We start from the raw sequence: 18,237 nt of genomic DNA on the forward strand, positions 1-18,237 counted from the left end.
AAGGGAATCGCTGTATGCAATTAACCTTTGTTAACAGGACCACATGCTTTCACAACAGAATGTATGGAACGTTCTATACAGAAGGCAGAATGCACATGTAAGAATCTCAGACCAGAGGGAACCTGTATAGCTCAGTCAGTTCAGTGTTGCCTCTTGATTTCACCTTAGGTCATGAACTCATGCCTTGAGCGTTCAAGCCCTATGTTAGGTTCTGAACTGACGGAGTGAAGCCTTTTGGCGTTCTCTCTCTCTCCCCCCATCCCACTCACACATGCATGCTCTCTCCCTCATAAAAAAAAACAAAAAACTTAAAAAGAATCTCAGGTCAGACATGGAAGACACTTCTGACATAAAATCTAATTCTCTTATTTTCCAAACTAGAAATATGCGTGGGTGCTTCTTTAAAGTTACCTCCAGCTGGTGAACCCTGAGTGGTCTTTAAGTACATTTGAAAAATGATTTTCTTGTTTTTCTAGTTCAGAGTTCAGTTTTATGACACAAGTTCACAATGAAAATTCATGCTATTTGATTTTCTGCATTCAGGTGAATAGTCCTGTTCTGTCAGAACACTGGCATCTTGCCGCCTTCATAATCTAAGTACGCGGCCTTCCAAGAACACAGAGATTTATTGTGTGGCACACACAAAAACAAGTTATGTTTCCCAAGAGAGTCCTTCCCATTTGGTGTGAATCCAAAAGGCATCCAAACTATAAACTATTACGTTTTGTAGGAAGTATGTACAACACAGGAGAGTTAAGAATTTCTTCAATTTGAAGAAAGGAATCAATGTTATAAGAGAAACATTATTTTACAGTTTATCTTTGGAAAATGATTCAGACTTGTACACAGAGTGATGTCTGAACTGCATACTCACGATTAAAGGTTATTTTTCCCAAAACTGTCACAAAAACCGTTCTACACCGGGGTGATAAAAACAATCAACTGGGTTAGCTATATATGTCCACTACTAGCAGCTAATTTTACTTGACTAATAAAAATTTTAATTAAAAAAAAAAGTGGTGAGACCAAGGGCACCATCTGAAATAATTTGATGTTTTGTGGTATTGCGCTCTCTTCCCAGACAAATCAGCCTTCTTATAACCAAAAGACTGGAAATTCAGCAACCAGCACAGCACCCAATATAGTTTAATACGATAACAGATAAAACTGAGTATAATTTTCCACAACTTAATATGAGTAGCACAAATGATGTCAAAGAAAGAAAACACCAGGTTTCATACCTTATACAATATGTACAGAACTTGAACATCGTTGTAAGATACAACTCAAGTCACAACCGAATTAGCAATGTAATCAGATACTCTTGATATAATGAAAAAGCCTACTCGGTTAAAACAAAACAAAACAAAACAAAAAACACATGTAAACCATAAAGGATTTAAGAGAATTTTAAAATACACAGCCAAATTCTAACCAGGTTTAAACTGTGATTTTTAAAAACTGAATACCTGTATGTATTTACAATCTTTAAGTTTCACAATGTTTTAATTTTTACATGATCTTTATTATCTGGGTAAACACACAACAATGAAAAGCTCTTTTAACCATTTACACACAGAAAAAAAAATCAATAGGGAGGTTGACAGAATGTACTAGCCACAGGAGCTAAGTCAAAGGCCAAGGGACTTCAATTAATGGAGTCAAGTCGTGAAACAGACTTAACCAAAACTGTAAGCCAGGAAACAGGCAGATTCACTTCTGAGCCTTCACTGCAGGGACCCAGTCTCCCTACCTGAAAAGGAATGATCATAAATAACAGTTCTGAAGAAGAATTCTGAGAGGAATGGATGAGATCACCAATGTGAACTAGTGAGTGCACTTAGGTATTAAGACTGCCTGAGTGTGAAAGTTCACAGCACAGTTCACCATGGGACCTGCCTTCAAGGTTTAAAAACCTCAACCTATAGTCAGTCCTTAATATAAGAGCCGAAGTGTAAAGTGTACAGAATCCTTAACTGGAGTGTTCAGCCCCGTTGATTATCAAAAGCTATTTATAAAATGCTTCAACACTGATGATATGAAACTGATGATAGTAAAGCCACCAAAACTGTGTAACGTCACAAAGGTTTGGCTTCCTGGGTTAGAATGCAAAGTCATTTTGCCTTCTGACAACATGGCAGAGATGTCAAATACTTCTCAATCTCTCCAACGATGTGGCATCTGCCTTCTAGGTTTTCTGTCTGTCATAATCTCCAACCATCTTCTTGATATGTGACAATTTGCTCTTCAACTGCTTGCAATAATTCCTCTTACTTTTGTAATCTGCAGACTTGAGAAAGAAAAAAAAAAGCCAGGTAAACTTAACAAAATAAAACAAGTTGTGTTAGCTGATAAGAAGGCACAGGTGAACCAAAAAACCACAGAGTACTAGTCAAATAAAATTATTAGGGGTGTTGAATGGATTAAGGCACATGGTCATCTGGCACTTTCTCTGACCGTTCTGACCATACAGGCAATGGACTCTTTTTGCTCAATCACATCTTCTGAGTTTTACAAAGCATACACTAATTTCTAGTGATTTGTAAAGTGACCCAAAAAATGGACTCGCCTTTCTGCTAACACATCATCTAAAAAACAAAAAACAACAACAAAAAAACAGTAAAACTGGGGCGCCTGGCTGGCTCAGTGGGAGGAGCATGTGACTCTTGGTCTTGGGGTTGTGGGTTCAAGTCCCATGTTGGGTGTAGAAATTACTTAAAAATAAAATCCTTAAAAAAAATCAGTACAACAAAAACTGGTGATATCAGTTGACGTGGAAAAGGAGATGGGCAGAGACAGGAAATTTTACTATATACTCTTTCATTTTATTTTTTTAGTTTTTAAGTAATCTCTGCACCCAACATGGGGCTTGAACTCACAACTCCAAGATCAAGAGTCGCATGGTCTACCGACTGAACCAGCTAGGCACCCCACTATATAAAATTCTGGCATTTAAAATTATAGTGTTTTGAGATTTCAAACAAATTTAATGTAAAATCTTTTAAAAACAAAGTTTTAAATCAAGAAAGACCAATAATACCAAGTGTTGACAAGGATACGGAGCAAAAGGAATATGCACAGCTCAGCGGGAATATAGCCTGGCAATCCAGGAAAGCTGTGTGACACTCTTTAACCCAAGGATAGACAGACACTTGCCCAATGACCCTGCAGTTCTACTCCCAAGTATATCCTTAACATATGTGCGCACATGTGCCCAGACACATCCAAAAATGTCTGAAGTTGCATTAGTTATAAAAGCAATAATCTAGGAATAACTCAAATGCTCACTAACGAAAGAATGGATGAATAAATTATCTTTTATTTACCAAGTAAAAATAAATGAACCATAGTCACACACAAAAATATAAATGGGAATTCAAAGAGCAAAAGAAATTACACATGAAAAATGCATACTGTATGATTCCATTTACATCAAGTTCAAAATAGGCAAAACTCATTTATGATGTTAGAAATTAGGATGGCAGTTATCTATGGGGGCAGTAAAAACTGGACGGCAGTACCGGGGGGGGTTGCCTAGGAAACTAGGATATAGATTTCTTCATCTGGGTGCCAAGTACAAAGGTATATGGTTGCTTGGCGAAAATTTACCAAATTGTGCACTCAGTATTGGTGCCAAGTTTCTGTATGTATACTTCAACTTTAAAAAAAAGTTTGGGGCGTCTTTGTGGCTCAGTTGGTTGAGTGTCCAGCTATAGCCCAGGTCACGATCTCACAGTTCATGGGTTTAAGCCTGGCATTGGGCTCTGTGTGGACAGCTCAGAGCCTGGAACCTGCATTGGATTCTGTCTCCCTCTTTGTCCCCTGCTCGTGCACGGTCTCTCTCCCTCTCTCTCTCAAAAATAAGTAAACATTAAAAAATAAAATAAGCTTAAAAAATCAGTACTGGCTGTAGTTGCAAACACCTGAAATTAAGGTTCTGAATTCTCAGGTACAGTTTTCACCTTGCACTTATAAGGTCTTTTGTCATAATCAGTGCTTGTGTGACACAGTCATTCCAAAGGTTAAATAAAAAACACATACTAGAAAAATTCTCTCTGAAAGAATCTTACAATCTGGGATACTTACTCCCTTAACTTGCTTCAGTCTGTTGTACTCATCGGCAGCAGCCTATTAATGAGAAACACAAAAGACTATGTTTAGGGGAGCATGTTCTCTTTTAAAAATGACATTCCTGATGTTATATTCTGGAGCTAAAACTGGCAACAATGCCCAAAATACAGGAAATTAAAGTAATGAAGTCGTTAGGTTCTTATAGTCAGCAAGAGGGCCTGAAGGAAACCAGTGCAGAGAAACTTATGACCCAGTCCTCACATTCAATTCACACCAACAAGTAATGGTTCTGCTGCTTCTCATCTCTCTCCTTGCGGGTCCATGGGCCGTGCTGACCCCACAGAGATCTGCAAAGCGCAGCTCTCCTCTGGTTATATCCCATTATGAAACTGGTCTGAGCTCCCAGTAACTAACTACCTCCTCTCTCTCTATATATGCATGTATACTACATATATAAGTTAACGTATTATATATACATAAAATACTTTGAGCAACAAAATGAAGTAGTATTGGATTATAACCCAAAGTATAAAATAGATATATCCATGAGTCAGTACTAGTATAAATGAATGATTAAATAAATGGGAGGAAGTAACCAATTTCTCATGCACAAGAATTCCAAAGAATTTGTGTAGGTACACTTTAAAGAGCTGTTGTATAAGTCTCCAGTCCTTAGGTGTGACCTATGCATAGTGACTTCCTTTCAAAGACTATAGTATGGAAAGGGGGATTAAAAAGGAAAGAGTAACTTTCACAGACAAATGTTACCTCAGCTGAGAAGGGGGAAAAAAAAAGATAACTTCTTATCAGAGATGGTGTGTGTCTAGGTGCACTTTTGCATGAAGGGCATATTTAAACAACTAACATTGGTGACAATCAGGCAGCAGAATTTAAGGCAGTTTATCTTTCTGTACTCAGTTCTGTAATTTTTAATATTTTATAGAAAGAGTGAACCATGCTTATAAATAGAAAAATACAGCTATTTTATTTTTAAACAGAAAGGGATATATATACATAGCCTTTGCTTTCTATTTCTTTCTTAACTACATTAGTACTTTCTTCAATTTGGAAAGACTTTTATCCAAGACTGGACTTCAATTATTTCTCAGTGAAATCAATTTGAGAATTACTAGTAAACTTTGAATCAACATTAATAGAAAGGATACTACATCTTCATAATTTAGAATACCATCATATGTAATACCCAATTATGGAGTTTGATTTTACCATGTACTCTTCACTTTCTTCTCTGTAGTCATCCAATTCTTTATCCAGACGAGAGAGTTCTTTATTAATTTCATCAAGTTCTGCTTGTAAGCTCTTGTATTCCTGCAGGCCAGTGTCAAAACTTCTCTTGTAGAGTTGTCTTTGTTGATCTGAAGTGATAGGTGGATACTCCCTAAAAATCCAGTGAGAAAATGACTACTTATGATGCTAGCAGACAAAATCCAGTATGTCTTCAGCAAAGATAATAAAACTAGTGGGATGTGAGAGTGACATTCTCCTGTTTTTTACTACTTATAAGGAGAGGGAGATGGGAAGCAAGCAAGCTGTCTTAAGAATGATTATACTTAGAGGCGCCTTGGTGGCTCAGTTGGTTAAGAGTTCTGACTTTGGCTCAGGTCATGATCTCACTGTTCCTGAATTCCAGCCCTACATTGGGCCCTCTGCTGTCAGTGAGGAGCCTGCTTTAGATCCTTTGTCTTCCTCTCTTTCTTTCTCTCAAAAATAAACATTAAAAAATAATTAAAAAAAAAAAAAGCATGATTACACTTAAACAGACAAACAAAAAGAATGGGGCACCTGGGAGGCTCAGTCGGTTAAGCACCTGACTCGGTTTGGGCTCAGGTCACGATCTCACGGTTCGTGGGTTTGAGCCCTGCGTCACGCTCTGTGCTGACAGCCAGCTAAGCAGAAATAACTTATTTTAAATCCTTTGATTATAAGATCAGACATTAAAACGTACATGTACAAAAATGCATGCTCCATGTACAAATAACCTGGTGAGGCATGAAATTCTGTATCATTTGTACCTCTCAATACACTAGCTATTCTTTACATCTCCAGGTGATGTTATTAATCCACTGAGGAAACACTCTGAATGGTTTCACAGGACTAAGGAACTTCAGAGCAATATGGAATTTCAATTTTTACACCTAAACTGACTTAATATCTTCATTTTGCAAAGGGGAGAAATTAAAGGAGTGCTCAAAAGAGAAACAAGAAAACAGTTTCTTAAAAGTTGTCATTTAAATCTTCCATGAAACAAATTAGGAAAATATCTTATAGCTTTATGACTGAACTTGTCCAAGAATCTGTTTTGCGTTTTTTTAAGTCCATTTATTTTGAGAGAGAGAGCACATGAGTAGGGGGACAGGCAGAGAGAGAGGAGAGAGAAAATCCCAAGCAAGGCTTGATCCCACAAAACCATGAGATCATGACTTGACCCAAAATCAAGAGTCGGACATTCAACCTACTGAGCCAACCGTGGCCCTCTGGCCAAGAACTCTTGTGGGAAGAGGGGAAGGTGTGGTGTGAGAACTACCAGAGAGGAGATTTCAAGCCATGCTACACCAACGCATCTCTCACCACACATTTCAGACTTGTGTCCCATTTCTCAGGACTCCTGGGCATAAAAGGGCCGCACGGCATACATGAGGGTAGTTAATGATGATGAAGTACAATTAAATCACCAACACACATAGGAACTTAACCACAACCTTGGCCAGAACACTGAATTGTTAACTTAATTGTTTACAAAACTGCCTGGCAAAGTCCTCTGGATTAAACTTTTAAAAGAATCTCTGGTCTCTCCATGAAACCTTAACTGAAAAGTAAATGCCGAAACAAAGTCAGAGCTCTGGTCTGGGAATTATACAATCAGTAACAAAAGTTCCTCCATACTTGTGTTTCATTTATTTGAAAGACCTTTCTTGGGTGACTAGTAAGAGTGAAGGTCATCAGTCATTTTGTGAAAGACTCCGAGACTGTTTTTAAGATGCAACTGGAGCCGAATCCATCCCTGCACATCAGTCTTGATTACGAAAGAGGGATAAAGAAAAGAACCTAAGGAAATACCACGTCCAGTCCTGGCTGTCCGGGAACAAAATCCTACCAGCCAGCTCCAGTTTGGCAGGCAAAACCCCCAGGGCTGGCCGGCCGAGGCGAACCATCGGACAGATGTGCACACGGTTCCAGCACGAGGCGCCCCAGTACCTGATCCAGTCCTCCTCCAGCTCGTCGCAGGACTCGCCCCCCGTCGTGTAGTCGGTTTCATAGTGGTCCTGCTCCGGCCTCTTGGACTTCCCCGCCCTTCCTTTCGTAGGTGTCCTTTTTGAAGGCGTCTCAAAGTTACCACTGCTGCTGTAGCGAGGCTGCCTGAAGTCGTCTACCGGTGAACTCACTGGAAGCTCCTGCACCACCTCGGGCACCCTAACAAAACAGGAGTCATTTTTCAGGGGTCACTAGGTACACCACAGCTCTTTGCCAGTGAGGGATCACAAAGGGCAGCCAAGGTAAGAGGTAAGGGACATGTGAACAAAGGTGTGTTCACGCAAGCAGCTCACGTTCTCAACACGAAGCAGATCCCCAGCTTCCTGTGTTCTGTTCAGCACCAGCTCAGATCCTCTGAGACACACCAGGAGCGTTAAGGTTCCCATGTAAGGGGAGCCCATGCATCAACCTTCCTAAGCAGGATGCATGTAAGATTGCACCTGAGGAAGCTCCGGCTGATCCGGAAGAGGTATTTGCCTGACCCGGGCCAGGGATTTACTCCACAGAAGGCAGGCAGGAAAATAATGCTCAGGATTCTTTTCTACAGGTTCTTCCAGTTTCATGGAATGCTAAGTGGTGAAGAGAAATGCACATACTTATCTACCTTCGGAAGCTGATTCTCAGAGGTCAGCATTCTGTAATACTAGTTTTAGACTCGTATATATCACCTTTCTTTTCAAGATACACTCATGGAAAACTAAGAAGACTAAAACTTTAAACACTGCTATGATAATCCTGCAGTTATGTAGACTGAATGGCATGGAGGTGTTACCATTAGACTTATTTTCCCAATTGCATCAGGTTTTTTTAATGTCTACTTATTTATTTTGAGAGAGGCAAAAAGAGAGAAAGAGAGAGCACACGCACACACCAAGAGTGGAGGAGTAGCAGAGAGAGAGAATCCCAAGGACAACCCATGCTGTTGGCACAAAGTCCATTGTGGGGCTCAATCCCAGGAATCGTGAGATCATCACCTGAGCCGAAATCACCAGTTAGAAGCTTTCCTGGCTTAGCCACCCAGGCACCCCCTTGCAGCAGACTTTTAAGTGCAAATGAAAGACAGAATAAAACACCAAGAGCTGTGGCAAGACTAAAGCGCTTCTGAGTAACAGTAATGCAAAGCTTAACTTTCCTTGGTAATAAAGCTAAAGGCAGGCAAGACGACCAATGAAAGGAACACAAAGGACATGCTGGAGACTTTCCACCATCGGCCTTGCTATTCAAATCAACTATTAAAAATGTCTCAAGATTTTTGTTTTCTTATTGCTTTTCCACTTACAGAAACTATAATCTTTTTTTTAATTTTTAACATTTATTTATTTTTGACGGGGGTGGGGGGTGGGGTAGAGGACAGGTAGAGAGAGGGAAACACAGAATCTGAAGCAGGCTCCAGGCTCTGAGCTGTCAGCACAGAGCCTAATGTGGGGCTCAAACCCACGAACTGTGAGATCATGACCTGAGCCAAATCAGATGCTTAAGTGACTGAGCCACCCAGGTGCTCCTACAGAAACTATAACCTTGAGTTTTATCTATGAGGTATACTCTATTTTCTAGCTGATCCAGAACTGCTTGATTCTAATTGTCAAAATCTTCAGATTTTTAAAAAAATCTTTATTTATAGAGAGAGCCAGAGTGTGTGTGCGCGTGTGCATGCAGGCGCGCACAAAATGGGGGAGGGGCAGAGAGACAGAGAGAATCCTCAGCAGGCTGCAAGCTGTCGGCACAGAACCTGACACGGCGCTCAATCTCACAAACCGTGAGATTGTGACCTCCAGCTGAAATCAAGAGTCAGGTACTTAACCAACTGAGCCACCCAGGCACCCCAAAGTCTTCAAATTTCTAATCACACTTAGCAATTTCTTGTAGAATCCTAAAGCTTTGGGATGTGTGTGCATAGTTGGGGGTGGCAGTGTGATTTATTCCTTCCGTTGGAATGTATTCAGATTCCCAAGGCTTAGTGTGCTATATTAATGCTACATCTAAAGGAGGGAAAATGTGACTTTGTCCAGGAGTCAAGGAGTTACAAGTTCCTAGACATTCTGCCAAAACTGCCAGGTATTATGCTCCTCGCTTTGGGCATGAAGTAGGTTTATTTGAGGGAGTAGGGACTAGAAGAGGAGGAAACTAAAAAGCAAAAGAAATCAGAAAAGAATAAAACCTAAAACGTTAAAACGGGCCTCCTCCCATAATTGTATACTAATATTATAAATCTTGACTTTGGAAGCTCTCCTCCTCACATTCCCCTACATACTTTGATACGGCATAAAACCTAAAAACAAAATGCTTAGCAAGTATATATAAATTCAAGAGTCAGGGAATATGTGTATTGTCAATAATCTTTGAACCTACTTTCATTTTTTTTTTAAGTTTATTTATTTTGAGAGAGAGAACACAAGCAGGGGAGAGGCAGAGAGACAGAGGGAAGAGAGGCTCCGCACTATCAGCACCGAGCCCAATTTGGGGCTTAGAACTCACAAACAATGAGATCATGACCTGAGCTGAAATCAATAGTCGGACATTTAGGGGCACCTGTGGCTCAGTCGGTTAAGCGTCCAACTTCGGCTCAGGTCATGGTCTCATGGTTTGAGTTCATCCCCCATGTCGGGCTCGGAGCCTAGAGCCTGCTTTAGATTCTGTGTCTCTCTCTCCCTCTGCCCCTCCCTGCTTGCGTGCGTTTGCGTGCACACTCTGTCTCTCCTCGGTCTCTCTCTCTCTCTCAAAAATAAACAAACATAAAAAAAGAAAAAAAAAAAAAAAGAGTTGGATGCTTAAGCAACTGAGCCACTCCGGTGCACTTGAACCTACTTTTAGACGCAAATCCTATTAGGTCATAGTCTGCTCACCCCAGAAAAGGCAACCAACTGCATACTTTCTCTCGTATCCAACTCAGTACCCAGGTCCAGAAGGTCACCCTTTTGTATTCCGTCTTTTTTATTCATCTGTTTTATTCACAGACACATGCTCACATGCCTTTGCTGCTCCCACCTCGCCCTGACTCTCAGTGCAGCCACTGTGTGCTATCTTCGGTCCCTGGTAGACTGCAACCTCCATGACAATAAGGACTTGCTATTTCAGGGGCAGCTAGCTCACTACTGTGTACCTGGCAGGTGTTCAGGATCATTACTGAATTGAAAATACCTTCACAAGAATCCTGATGACATCCAGTATCAGTGAGGGAAGAGAAACGATGCATGATCAACATCAGTGTCCTATGAGCATAATATACACGAAGTCCATGGTATTTTAGAACTGTCATCATTATCGGGGGAAATAGCTAAGCCTTGTCAATCAGAGAACTCCATCTCCCTGGCCTCAGGAAAGACAATGATCCAAAAAGGGCCAGTCAAGAATCTTTCTTTAGGTTGTATATGTAAGCTTTGGGAGAGGGCATTCCATTTTCCAAATCCTATGCTGAAGGTTCAGTCAGTATAACCTGGAGAATGTGGATGACCCTCCTGCTCTACTGACAATAAAGCCAACACAGCAACAGGAGCTCGGAGAGCTTCTGAGTTTCTAGATCATTCTAGTTTCTAGGCCATTCTTGAAGCTGGACTATCCCTTGTGCTAATGTGAACCAGTGAATTTCTAGAACTCGTATGAAAGTCCTACTAGCCTATTTACTGCTACCAAACTTGGCACTCTAAGGTGCCAGCCTGCCTTGAGAGCTCTGTGTCGTGTCAATATTCAACTTCCTTGGCTTGTAAAGGTTAATTCACCTTGGGTTTGGACAGGAGGGTACGAAATGTACCTAATAGGGAGTATCTCCTAAATTTAATTATAATGTGGAGAAGCAGGGCGCCTGGATGGCTCTGTCGGTTAAACGTCTGACTTTGGCTGAGGTCATGAGGTCATGATCTAGTGGTTCGTGAATTTGAGCCTTACATGAGGCTCCCTGCTGTCAGCATGGAGCCTGCTTTGGATCCTCTGTCCTCCTCTCTCTCTTCACCTCCCCTGCTCACTCTTTCTCTCTCCCTCAAAAATTAAACATAAAAAAAAAAAAAAAAGGTGGAGGGCCGCCAGGGTGACTCACTGGGTTAACCGTCTGACTTTGGCTTAGGTCATGATCTCATAGTCCATGAGTTTGAGCCCCACGTCAAGCTCTGTGCTGACAGCTCAGAGCCTGGAGCCTACTTCGGATTCTGTGTCTCCCTCTTTCTCTGCCACTCCCCTGCTTGTACTCTCTCTCTCAAAAATAAAAATAAATAAATGATCTCTCAAAAAATAAAAATTTTAAAACGCTTTTAAAAAAGGTGAAAAAGGGGCGCCTGGGTGGCTCAGTCGGTTAAGCGTCTGACTTCAGCTCAGGTCATGATCTCATGGTTCGTGGGTTCGAGCTCCGCATCGGGCTCTGTGCTGACAGCTAGCTCAGAGCTTGGAGCCTGTCTTCGGATTCTGTGTCTCCCTCTCTCTGTGACCCTTCCCTGCTCATGCTGTCTCTATCTCTCTCTCAAAAATAAATAAAATATATTAAAAAAAAAAGGTGAAAAAGCAACCATTTTCAACTATATTCTGCTATCTTCTAATCCAGGATGAATTCCTTGAAATTCTAAGACATAGGACATTACGATGAACAAAAGGAGCCTGATGCAACTGTAATTACCATATAATTCCACTCTATAAGAACTCCTAAAATAAGGTCAATTAATAGGTAGTTATAGGCATCAAAAAGTGAAGGTAAGAGAAGGGGCTATCAATGGAGACAGGGCACCAGAGGACCTTCTGCAGTGCCTGGTATCTCTTGGTGTGGTGGTGGTGACTTCTGTGTTCACATATGTGAAAAGTCATCATAGAGTGTACTCAGTATCAGTACTCTTTACTCAATGTATGTTATGTCTGTTTACTGATCGTATGTTAAAAATCTTAGTGTAGGACTAAGACACAAAGTTCCCTTTTTAATTCCTTCTCTATCCATTACAGTAGAAATGAGAGGTGTTTGTGGGCTATTAAACACCTGTAAAAAATTTTTTTTCTGTTTATTTTTGAGAGAGAGAGGGCGAGTGAGTGAGCATGAGTGGGGGGGGGGCAGAGAGAGAGGGAGACACAGAATCTGAAGCAGGATTCAGGCTCTGAGCTGTCAGCACAGAGCTTGACATGGGGCTCAAAATCATGACATGGGGCTCAAAATCAAACTGTGAGAACATGACCTGAGCTATAGTTGGACACTCAACCAACGGAGCTACCCAGGTGCCCTAAGTACCTTTTAAAAAGCCTGAGGCAAGATAATCTAGGACTTAAAGTGCATCCCTATCGCACCCAAGTGGATGTGCTCTGAATCTTCCATAGCACTCAGTACTCTACCATGGGCAACACCCGACAATTTCTATTAGTCCCCAGAGGCTGCAAGTTCCTTCCATCATTACTGCGCACAAATCAGGAGACAGTGTCGCATTCACATCCCTTAGCATCTTCCCATACTCCCCCACACTTCTGCGTTTTGAAACTGAGTATTACCTTTACATTTTCGAGACCTTCAAAAAAGTTCTGGGGTATAGGCTGGGAATAGAAACTGGTACATCCCTTATGGAGTACCAGTAAGGTACCAATTTGACTATATCAATCAAAATGAAATATGACATTTCCTTTCGCCCAGCATTTCTGCTTTTAATATTTCTCTCCAGATACATTCACATAAGTGTGCAAATTTATTCCCTCTAGAGGTTTGTAATAACAAAACTTTGGGGAAAAGTGTGCACCAATAAGGAATTAACAAATTATAGTACATCCGTCTGGTGGAAGAGTTAGCAGCTATAAAACAGATGGGTAGGGCACCTGGGTGGCTCAGTAGGTTAAGTGTCCTACTTTGGCTCAGGTCGTGATCTTACGGTCTGTGAGTTCGAGCTCTGCATCGGGCTCTGTGCTCAGAGCTCAGAGCCTGGAGCCTGCTTCGGATTCTGTGTCTCCCTCTCTCTGCCCCTCCCCCACGCATGCTCTGTTTCTCTCTCAAAAATAAACATTAAAAAATTTAAAAAAAAATCACTAAACTCTTTGTATGCTGATATGCACAATGTCTAAGATGTATTGCTAACAATGCATTTAATATGCTAGTATTTTTTTTAAAGGAAAATATAACTAATGTACATCTTGGCCAGCAATTTATTTTAAAAATGGCCTCTGGAAGGTTAAATTAAAGAAACTGGTAATACCAGCTGCTCCTAGGAAGAGAAGCTTGACCCTAGCTGGGTCAAAAGCTATCCTTCTGTCCATTTAAAATTTTACATTACAAAGGTACTGGCTTATTCAAGAATAAGGTTTCTCAATGGTTCCAAATGAACTTGTAAAAATATCTTGGTTTTCATGATGAGGCAGCATGTGGAATGCTATGTAACCATTCAGACTTTACAATTAATTTAGAGACATGGCTGGTCACAAGATGCTTTATAAATATTTCTCATGTATGCATGAAGTCACGCAACTGCTAACCTGAACCTTTTAAAAGGACTGTGTCTCTACCGTATATACCTTTGCCTCTCACAGCCTCAAGTGCTTTGGATTTTTGTCAAAACCCACCCAGGAGAACGGAGAAAATGCTCTTCTTCCAAATCATTCACAACTGATTGCAACAGGAGGGTCAATTCTGAAGACCAAAAGAGAATATATATGGAGGGTAAGGCAAGCTGCCAGTGTTTCCACATTCCATCCCAGGGTAATAATACAATCTATTGTCTCAAACTGATTCCATAATTAACTCAGCCCTCGTGTCACCTTAAGGGCTTCTAGGCGCCCAAACTACCGCACGCTCAGGGTTGACTTCTACATAAATTGGCCCATTACATGGAGGTGGGGCAGGGAGTTAGGACACAAAACTCTGAACAGAAAGTTTTCTAGCAGATACATCTAGAACTTAAAACAATCAAAGCAATTAAAGGAAAGGTATTTCTTGGTTTGTTTTTTTAGTCTACAAAGGAATTTGGAGTTCTAGAATTACATATATTAGAAGACGGGGTACATGGCTGGCTCGGTTGGTGGAGCATGCAATTCAATCTTGGGGTTGCAAGTTCAAGTCTCACTCTGGGTATAGAGGATACTTAAAGATAAAATCTTTAGGGGCGCCTGGGTGGCTTATCCATCTTCGGATCAAGTCATGATCTTGCAGTTCGTGAGTATGAGCCCCACGTTAGGCTCTGTGCTGACAGCTCAGAGTCTGAAGCCTGTTTCCAATTCTGTGTCTCCCTCTGCCCCTCCCGCAGTTACACTCTGTCTCTTTCAAAAAACGAATAAACATTAAAAAAATTAATTAAAATGGGGCGCCTGGGTGGCTTAGTTGGTTAAGCGTCCGACTTTCGCTTAGGTCATGATCTCGCGGTTTGTGGGTTTGAGCCCCGCGTCGGGCTCTGTGCTGACTGCCAGCTCAGAGCCTGGAGCCTGTTTCAGTCTGTGACTCCCTCTCTCTCTGACCCTCCCCTGCTCACGCTGTCTCTCTCTCTCTCTCCTAGAAATAAATAAAAATATTTAAAAAAAAATTAATTAAAAAAATAAAATCTTAAAAAAAAAAAAAAAAGACCAATTTATCATCCTCATCCTCAGGCAAAAATTACATCCAGTCCATGACAGTCTCTCCAATATCCTTCTTCATCAGGATGAATTAGAATCAGGCTTTAGGGTAAACTAAAACCACAACGGAGATACCATCTCAATAACCATAATGGCACGTACTCGAGGCCAGAAACTCACTGTGAGGTTTTTTTACACTCCTTGTAACTCTAAACGTAGAGGCCTTATTAGTTTCACGTCCCCCTGGACATGAAGGATCTAGCACAGCAAGTGAGATCTTGGAATTCCTGAATTCAAACAAGGTCTTCTACTTTAATAAAAATGTATGTGGCTGGGGGTACATCAACCAGCAATCATCCGCTTCCATTAAATGAGCTCTAACACAGGCGAGAAGAGACAAAACCACACAGAGTTCTGATGTCTATCGGTAACGTCCCTGACCCTCACCTCAACTTCAAAACCAGAAACAGAAAGAGAACCACCTTTTTAGAGTGAAAAAACCCAACTTACCCTTTCTCTATTAAACCAGCAAGAGAAAAAAGAAGCACTTTCAGCTTAGATGGGGAAGACCCCTCCAACTTACAGCCCCTCTCTCCTCATCTTCCAAGTAGCCGCAAGCATCCACCAACATGCAAACATCAGTCTCCAACCTTTGGGAAACTGTTAGTTTTGTTTTTCTTTCTCTTCTTCTTTTTAATGGAAAATGGCACAACAGGAACTGATTTTATCCATCTTTTTTATTTTGACTCATTCTATCTGAAGAGAAGGAAGCTGCTACTTACGGTGTTGATTTATAGGAAGACTCTGGATATGACCTCCTGTCATTCACTTTACCATTGGAAGAGTAGGCCATGGGACTGTCCACTCTCTCCACATAGTCAGAGGGGGGAGGAGGCATGTCTTGTGTGCCAGCAGAAACATTTTTAACCTAAAGAAACAAACCCAAAAGATACAATTATTACTGAGCCTGCAGGGTTTTAAAAGAAAATTTTTTAAGGTTTTATTTATTTCAGAGAGAGAGAGAGACAGTGTGAGCAGGGGAGGGTCTGAGAGAGAGGGAGACACAGAATCTGAAACAGGCTCCAGGCTCTGAGCTGGCTGTCAGCACAGAGCCCTACACGGGGCTTGAATCCACAAACTGTGAGATCATGACCTGAGCTAAAGTCGGACGCTTAACTGACTGAGCCACCCAGGCGCCCCATGAGTCTGCAGGTTTTTAAAAAAAAATTTTTTTTAATGTTTATTTACTTTTGAAGGAGAGAGAGAGCATGAGCAAGCCTGCAGTTTAAAGGAGAAAGAAACGGAAGAAAAATATCACATATAAAATTACCTAATACTTACAGGCTCATTAAATACTATTAACCTGTAACGACGACCTTGTTATTGTTAGTGTAAACAATCAAATCAGTATTGTTACTGACGCCACAGTAACAGTGATGCCAATTCCTTAGTGTAACAAGTCCAGGATGAATTACAAAGAAGGAAAAAAAATCACAGTGACCTGACTCTCATCCTGATGTGACCAGGCAGAATCATCATCCTTGGTAATTGTTCCACCCCATATGAGAAAGATTAATCTCATTTTTTAAAGTTTATTTATTTGTTTATTTTTGTGAGACAGAGAGCATTCTCGTGCACAAAGTAGGGAAGGGGCAGAAAGACGGGATCCCAACCATGATTGTTGGATTTTATGTAGTAGATCCAACACTTTCAATTTCATTTCCAATCTTTATTACATATTACTCTGCAAATAATAACAATAATAACAACAACTGTTAAACTCAGGTAAGTCACTTAGTTGTTACAAAGTAACAGAAATAAGGTGTGGGGGAAAATTAAAAATAACTCCACAAAAATTAGTTCTGTGAAAAAGAGCAACGTTTCAAAAATAAGGAGGAAATACTGGTTTAGCCTGGTAATGAAAACAATGACATGAGATTAACCCAGGCTCACTCTAGATCTGCCAACTACAAGTTCTAGAAAATCTGTCTCTTTTCATCAAGAAATAGGGAAATTACCACTTTTATCGAACATAGTACTGGAAGCTGTAGCTGCAGCAGACAGGAAAAAGAAATAAAAAGCATTTAAATTGGTAAGTAAGAAGTCAACTTTCACTTCAAAAGTGACATGATAGTACATACAGAAAACCCTAAAGACTCTACCAAAAACTACCAGAACTGATAAATGAATCCAGTAAAGTTGCAGGCTACAAAACCATTATACAGAAATTTGTGGCTTCTCCTTTTCTTTTTTAAACACTCCTTTTTTAAAAGTTTATTTATTTTGAGAGAGAGAGAGAGAGACAGAGAAAGCAGGAGAGGTGGAGACATAGAGAGAGAGAATTCCAAGCAGGTTCCACACTGTCAGTGCAGAACCTGATGGGGGGCTTAAATTTTACAAACTGTGAGATCATGACCCGAGCCGAAACCGAGTCAGATACCTAACAAACTGAGCCACCCAGACAACCATGTTGCATTTCTATACACTAATAATGAAGTAGCGGAAAGAGGAATTAAGAAAATAATCCAATTTACAATTGTACCAACAAGAAAAAAATAACTAGAAATAAATTTAACCAAAGACGTGAAAGACCTGTACTCGAAAAACCATAAAAAATGATGAAAGGAATTGAAGATGACACGAACAAATGGAAAGATATTACATGCTCATGGGTTAGAAGAACCATGTTAAAATGTTCACACTTCTCAAAGCAATCTACAGATATACTGCAATCCCTATCAAAATATCAACAGCACTGTTCACAGAAGGAGAATAATACTAAAATTTGTATGGAAACACAAAGACTCCAAGTAGTCAAAACAGTTTTGAGAAAGAAGAAAGCTGGAGGTGTCACCATTCCTGATTACAAGATACCCTAAAAATCTCAAGTAATCAAAATAGTATGGTACTGGCACCAAAACAGACACATAGATCAATGGAACACAATAGAGCACCCAGAAATAAATCTAAACTTATATGGTCAATTAATCTATGACAAAGGAGACAAGAATATACAACGGGGAAAACACAGTCTCTTCAACAAATGGTGCTGGGAAAACTGGACAGCTACATGCCAAAGAATGAAACTGGGCCACTATTTTACACCACACACTAAAACTCAAACTCACAAGCCGAAAGACCTGCTTGTGAGACCTGAAACCATAAAACTCCTAGAAGAAAGCATAGGCAGTAATCTCTCTGGCATCAGCTATGGGAACATTTTTCTAGGTAGATTTCCTGAGGCAAGAGAAACAAAAGCAAAAATGAAATGCTGGGACTACACCAAAATAGAAAAGCTTCCAGACAGCAAAGGAAACAATCAACAAAACAAAAAAGGCAACCTACTAAATTTGGAGATCTTTGCAAATGATTTATCCAGTAAGGGATTAATAATCCAAAATA

At 40.5% G+C, this 18,237-nt stretch overlaps 1 protein-coding gene across 1 annotated transcript in view; it reads right to left on the reverse strand.

Moving 5' to 3' along the window:
• Positions 1 to 1,132: 1,132 nt before the first annotated feature.
• Positions 1,133 to 18,237, reverse strand: part of OCLN (occludin) — a 56,951-nt gene continuing 39,846 nt past the window's right edge. Inside the window, exons 5-9 of the mRNA XM_039256045.1 lie at positions 15,618 to 15,763; positions 7,288 to 7,503; positions 5,299 to 5,470; positions 4,087 to 4,128; positions 1,133 to 2,290 (exon numbers count right to left, since the gene is read on the reverse strand). Coding sequence (XP_039111976.1) covers positions 2,189 to 2,290; positions 4,087 to 4,128; positions 5,299 to 5,470; positions 7,288 to 7,503; positions 15,618 to 15,763 — 678 coding nt within the window. The 3' untranslated portion in view covers positions 1,133 to 2,188. The remainder of the gene's footprint in view (positions 2,291 to 4,086; positions 4,129 to 5,298; positions 5,471 to 7,287; positions 7,504 to 15,617; positions 15,764 to 18,237) is intronic.

This window comes from Hyaena hyaena, unplaced genomic scaffold (genome assembly GCF_003009895.1).
Source record: "Hyaena hyaena isolate Hyena2069 unplaced genomic scaffold, ASM300989v1 scaffold_558, whole genome shotgun sequence".
Classification (NCBI taxonomy): Eukaryota; Metazoa; Chordata; class Mammalia; order Carnivora; family Hyaenidae; genus Hyaena; species Hyaena hyaena.